Source organism: Cottoperca gobio, chromosome 2, assembly GCF_900634415.1.
Source record: "Cottoperca gobio chromosome 2, fCotGob3.1, whole genome shotgun sequence".
NCBI lineage: Eukaryota > Metazoa > Chordata > Actinopteri > Perciformes > Bovichtidae > Cottoperca > Cottoperca gobio.
Genome location: NC_041356.1, coordinates 12,434,337 through 12,440,584, shown reverse-complemented (window position 1 = coordinate 12,440,584; position 6,248 = coordinate 12,434,337). Strand labels below are relative to the sequence as shown.

Genomic DNA, 6,248 nt, shown 5'->3' with positions numbered 1-6,248 from the left:
AGGACGACGAGGCTGCGGGAGAGAAACATCATCATGGCAGGACAACATCATGGTTGTTCTGATTACATCTTTAAGAGTGAAGAGTTAAATCAACACGTCGACTTCAGCAGAACGCACGTCAGCATGTATTTCCTTTAAAACATCCAGGCTGTAAGACAAAGCAGCTTCGGTAAATAAGGTAACAAAGGTCCACGTTAAGGACTGCTGTGATTTCTTGCAGTGTGGAGGAGTCTCCGTGTCCAGCCTCCTCGCCGGCTCGCTGCATCAAGACGTGGTTCATCTCATTCTGCCAAATAACTGTCCAGACGCTTGGCAGAGCGGCACATCTGGCTCCTCAGTGTTTTATAAAAGCTGAGAAGGAAATTAAATCACAGCAGCTTCTCCTTCCACTTTACTGTCAGTCATTAACCAAACAGATGAACACTCGGTAAAACTTTCCAATGTTTTATTTTCTAGATCATTTCAGTTCATAAGAAAGCCCAGGTGCTTGTGTACGGTAACGTGTATCTGCATGTGATCTTTATTGGCAGTATGATTACGAGTGCAAACTGAGGAAGGGTTATCACTTCCTGATCTTAATATTCTTTGCATCATTATGTGTTAGAGTAAAACAATCACATCCTGTGTGTCCATCAGTAAAGCTTCGTCACGCTTCTAGTCGACAACCAGCATGCTCCTCACGGTGGGGAACAACTCGAAGAAACCCTGCAGGAGGAAGCAGACAGGACGTAGTTTAGACTGACGTGAAAGAAAAAGAAAATATCCAAACCAAACATTTGAGATGGTCGCACTCATTTCAAAAGGATTTGTCGACACGAGATTCAGATTGAGGTAAAAATGAAGCTCTTTAAGTGTTTGTTTCACAGACAGGGCTTACCTTGAAGAGGGTGGTGCTCTGCAGGACGCTGGAGGTGCAGCACATCTCTCTGATGGAGTGCATCGAGAGCTGCGGAGCGCCGATGTCCACCGCGGGGATGCCGAGGCGGGCGGCCAGGATGGGTCCAATGGTGGTTCCACAGGCGCTGTCGTTACGGACCATCACATCCTGCAGGAGGAAGCATCGTGGGTCAAACGGCCCGTCGGCCTTCTAGTGGCACTGCAATGTCTACAAACACTAAACGGGATCAATCAGCCGCGTGTTGGAAATGTTTCCACTTGGCCAACACCGCCACATTAACTGTATCATCGTGGTGTTGATCAGCGAGCGGTGTTCCTTTAAAAGATGACGGAGTTTCACATCAGAGAACACTTGAACACACTCGCAACTCATGAAACTTTAACGTGCTGTAAAGCTGCCGAAGCTGCTCAGGTGTCGCTGCAGTTATTAAACTGAGCTGATCACTCGCCGTGACACAAACAACCTTCCTCAGCTTTGTCTCCGTCTCAGAGATGATCCAGAGGTTTCCTTCGCAGGACTGGAGAAGGATAATGTATGCATGCATCAGTGCTGGTGAAGGGTGAGGGTTATGCATTGGTTGAGATGAGGAGCAGGGTCTCTAACCCTTCAAGTTCTTTCCATGAGTAGATATTAAATAAATCTGACAAACTAAAGTCATATTCTTAGTAACTCAAACTGTAGCGCTGGAAGAAGGAACATGTTTCTCCTCTTTGCACATCTGTTGTATTATTACTGTTCACCGACTGCCCTTCGTTCTGTCCCCGAGTCTTTCACACTTTTATTTTCCTCGCTGTGTCGTCCTGGAGCCGCCCGGCACGTTGCTAGGAGATCTGTGTTCGCTGCCGAGTGACTCAAAACAAAGAAATGAGACGCAGCTGAGCCTCCGTCTGCAACCAATTAATCTAAAATCACACAACACACACACACACACACACACACACACACACACACACACACACTACCTGTAGCGGCACGCCGACTTGGCTGGCGACCTCTCTAACCACGGAGGCGGTGACGGCCGTAGTGGCGTAACGCTGGTTGCTGCTGAACTTGATCACTGGGCCCTGAGGAAGATTATATGGATATGTGAATGTTATTATTATCATTGTATTCATCGGACAGAACGTAAAACGTCATGTTTTTCTTTCAGCTCCATGTTCATGAAACAAATACAGATTACTGTAAATACAGATTACTGTAAATACAGATTACTGTAAATACAGATTATACAGATTATACAGATGACTGCAAATACAGATTACTGTAAATACAGATTATACAGATTACTGCAAATACAGATTACTGTAAATACAGATTACTGCAAATACAGATTACTGTAAATACAGATTATACAGATTATACAGATGACTGCAAATACAGATGACTGTAAATACAGATTACTGTAAATACAGATTATACAGATTACTGCAAATACAGATTACTGTAAATACAGATTACTGCAAATACAGATTACTGTAAATACAGATTATACAGATTACTGCAAATACAGATGACTGCAAATACAGATTACTGCAAATACAGATTACTGCAAATACAGATTACTGCAAATACAGATTATACAGATTACTGCAAATATAGATGACTGCAAATACAGATGACTGCAAATACAGATTATACAGATTACTGCAAATATAGATGACTGCAAATACAGATTACTGCAAATACAGATTATACAGATTACTGCAAATACAGATTATACAGATTACTGCAAATACAGATGACTGCAAATACAGATTACTGCAAATACAGATTATACAGATTACTGCAAATACAGATTATACAGATTACTGCAAATACAGATTACTGCAAATACAGATTATTTGAAGAAATTATTTTAAAAACTAATTGAATTTGTGAAGCTACAACACAAATATATTTGGTATTTTTTATTAAATAATGTATAAACTTGGAAGCTGCATTAAAATAAATGTAGTCTTTATAAACCGTTGATTTTAAAAAGTCTTTAAAGCAGCGGCTTTAAATGTAAATGATAAAAAGCGGTTTGCATTTAGTCCTTTTTAAATGAACACATGAACAAATCTCTTCACCTTGTGGAAAGCTGGACGATGGTTCTCCTCATGCTTCTCCCTGCAGGAGAACAACGTCAGAACGTCTTGAGATACAAATGAGAGAATGATAAAATGATTTCTCACGTTGTTAGTTTGATAAAGACTTTTACAAACTGTTATTTCTTGTGAAGTGAATCAGCATTAAAAGCTCAACTAATAAATAAAATCCTTCAACGAGAGTCTTTACAGCAGATATGTGGTGTTTGTGTTGATACTGACTGGTAGTTGGGGTGCACAGCGTGCGCCATGTCCGCGCTGATCATGAAGGAGAGCGGCGCAGCCTGTTGGAAGGCGGTGCGGTTGGAGGCGGAGGTGGAGAGGCGGCTGAGGATGAGCTCCGTCAGGTTGGACTGAGCACCCTGAGCGCTCTCTGATCCCACCTGCAGGACACGCACAACATTTATTTAAAGATATCCAGTTTACATAAAAGAGATGACACAACAACGATGAAGTCAGGTTTCTCCCCAGCGTGTGTGAAAACTCAGCACACCAAGCGTCAGCTGTGAAGAGAGTTCCTCAAGTTCTCCCAAACCGGCTCTGTTTCCATCACACTCACCTCTTCGTTGTCGTACAGAGTGATCATGCGGACGTTGGGATCTTTGGACAGAGAGTCTCCCGAGCAGGACTCCGTCAGCGCCTGGCGGGCAGAAACAAGTGAAGGCGTGAACAGCAGAGGACGACTGCGTCACTTTAAGCGGCTGCTCATCCACAGAACCTCAAAGTTGTTTTAAACAGCACAGACATGATCGACTAAAGAACGAGCAAAGTGTGACCTGCAGGGCGCAGTAGCAGCTGTGAAGGTTGTCCAGGCGAGGAGAGTAAATGAACTCTTCGTACACACCTCCCAACGCCTGCAGGGAGAAGAACGTGAGCAGAAACACACTGTGAGTAACACGCAATAGATGAAAGAGGATTTCATGTTTTGATCTGACGCTTCTTGAGGTGAGATTCCTTCTATAAGCATCGGGGGGGGGGGGGGGGGGTTTAAATCTTCCCCTCTGTTGTTGGGATTCTGCTGCTTTGTTTTATTGTGCAAACCGATGACCGAAGAGGATGAAGAATATCAGGCAGCAGGCTTGGACCACACTTCTAGATCATTGCTGATACTGTAGGTTTACATGCTGCATTAGTGGCTGGGATAAAATAACTTTCCTTGCACGCAGTAGTTTTGTTGTGTTATACAGGAAGTCAATGGTTCACTTGCGAACTCACCGCGGGCTGAGTGTCGGCCAGACAGAGCTCAAAGTCCAGCAGGGCTTCAGGATTGACGTCCAGCTCTGAACACAGCAGCTTCACCAGCGCCGGGTGGTGCTTCTCCGCCTGAGGAGTGAAGAGGCAACACATTATCGATCCCTTTGTCCATTTCCTGAACTGGATTTGACAATCACTAGTTATCCTGGAAAAGAAATCTGCTTTGATTTGATCATTTGTGCATCTTCCAGAAGAATGTCTGGCTTCTGCACGTCCAACACTTTGGTAAATGATTCTGGCATGAATGAGACCGTGTGGCCTGTATATATTCCACTTCGGCTAACAGATGCCACGACACACGGTAGAGTTTTACATTTCATGAAGTCTTGTTGGGTGTTTGCAAAAGGTTGTAAATGTACATCTTCAAGTAAATACTGAGAGGCTCGAATCTCTGGAAACCCACAGGTGTTAAAGTTCATGTCCCGGTCAACAGTGGAAACACCAGATGTGTCTGTTTTACCGTGTTGGCAGCCAAGGTAGCATCTCCGGAGGATGCACAGCCCGTCTCCAGCTCCTCCTGGACGACGGTGGCGATGATGGGCACGCTGAGAGAGACACAGACGTTTTCATACTTTCACATTTGGATCTCAACCTCACAATTTCAATAAGATATTCAGCAAAACTCTTCTTTTGTAACATTGTTTTCCTCTCCCGTGTGTATCTGTACTATATAATATATACTATAACCATAACCCTCACGTTTATCCCGGTACAGCAGGTGGCAGTATGATGTTTAACTTTAGCTGAGAAACGTTATCCGCCAGTAAACACACAGAAGAAGAAGAGAACATGATGAGTCACAGTGAACGGGAGAGAGATGGAGACGCAGCTGTACCTGCCAAACAAGTTAAGACTTGTACATGTCTGTACAAGTAATACATACTTTACATAAACATGTATGTACGCGTCCCTTATGTGTTTACATTTACAGTATATGGGTGGGGGCTGGGGGGCTGAGAGCTGTTAAGGTATAGGCGGAGTCCGCCACAAAATGTCTCTTATTTTGAAGTTCCAATGTTGAAGGTTTGACTATAACTGAATACTACTGACAGGTGGTTCTCCTTGTTGGGGCCGAAGGAGTCGTTGACGTCCCTCTGCAAGTGGATGGCCAGGTGAGGGATCCTGAGCAGAGGCCTGGACACGTGAAACAACCGCTGAACCAGGTGGTCGTCACTCTGTAGGAGGAACACACACAGACACACACAGACACACACACACACACACACACACACACACACACACACACACACACACACACACACACACACACACACACACACACACACACACACACACACACACACACACACACACACACACACACACACACACACACTTCTTGCTGCTATAGTAGAAAGAAACAATAACTACTAAAACTACACGTTTAAACTGAAACTGGTATTTTCATCTCATTTGAACCCGAATGCTTCAGTTCCAGAACTGCACAGAATTTACAGTAAAACTACAGATAATAATAATCCTGGTACCTTCACCATAACGCGGCCGGCGATGGTCAGGTCCCGGTCGAACCAGGTGTTCCAGATGCCACCGCCGTAGCACTCCACCCCGACCTGCAGACAGCCCTGCTTCGTCCTCTTAGACCTCGGCTTCACCTGAAACACAGATAAAATCATCATCCAGGCAAATTACATTTAGCAATGTCAGAATAAAGAATCAAATCAAGCGTTTCTTATAGGCGCGCTCTCACCCTGAGGCAGGGGCTGTCTGTGTGGGCGCCGATCATGGAGAAGCCGTTGCCCGGCAGGTAGCATCCGCCAACAGCGAAGGCGATGAGGCTGGAGAAGTTCCTGGTCACAAAGTACTGAAGACAGCAGAGGAAGGGATTTAAATATCATGGATGATCCAACAAACTGGAGAAATATTCACAGGTATTCGTTATGTGTGCAGAGGAAAGTTACCATTTCCTGACTTCACGTGTTAACGTTACATGTTTGCATATACACGTCTACATTTACACACGTCACACGTCACATCTAGCTGACCAAACT

At 44.4% G+C, this 6,248-nt stretch overlaps 1 protein-coding gene across 5 annotated transcripts in view; it reads right to left on the bottom strand.

Moving 5' to 3' along the window:
• Nucleotides 1–428: 428 nt before the first annotated feature.
• The window catches only part of dnpep (aspartyl aminopeptidase), a 7,214-nt gene continuing 1,394 nt past the window's right edge, over nucleotides 429–6,248 (bottom strand). For 2 of the 5 annotated variants that reach the window (XM_029445709.1, XM_029445718.1), the window contains 12 exons: nucleotides 5,948–6,061; nucleotides 5,727–5,852; nucleotides 5,290–5,414; nucleotides 4,700–4,784; nucleotides 4,201–4,308; nucleotides 3,762–3,839; nucleotides 3,545–3,625; nucleotides 3,208–3,368; nucleotides 2,968–3,007; nucleotides 1,861–1,962; nucleotides 878–1,045; nucleotides 655–705 (listed from right to left, as the gene is read on the bottom strand). In XM_029445709.1, the coding sequence (XP_029301569.1) occupies nucleotides 655–705; nucleotides 878–1,045; nucleotides 1,861–1,962; nucleotides 2,968–3,007; nucleotides 3,208–3,368; nucleotides 3,545–3,625; nucleotides 3,762–3,839; nucleotides 4,201–4,308; nucleotides 4,700–4,784; nucleotides 5,290–5,414; nucleotides 5,727–5,852; nucleotides 5,948–6,061 (1,239 nt within the window). Of the gene's footprint in view, nucleotides 706–877; nucleotides 1,046–1,287; nucleotides 1,826–1,857; nucleotides 1,963–2,967; nucleotides 3,008–3,207; nucleotides 3,369–3,544; nucleotides 3,626–3,761; nucleotides 3,840–4,200; nucleotides 4,309–4,699; nucleotides 4,785–5,289; nucleotides 5,415–5,726; nucleotides 5,853–5,947; nucleotides 6,062–6,158 lie in introns of those variants that run through there. The other 3 variants (XM_029445734.1, XM_029445701.1, XM_029445726.1) reach the window with 3 other exon arrangements.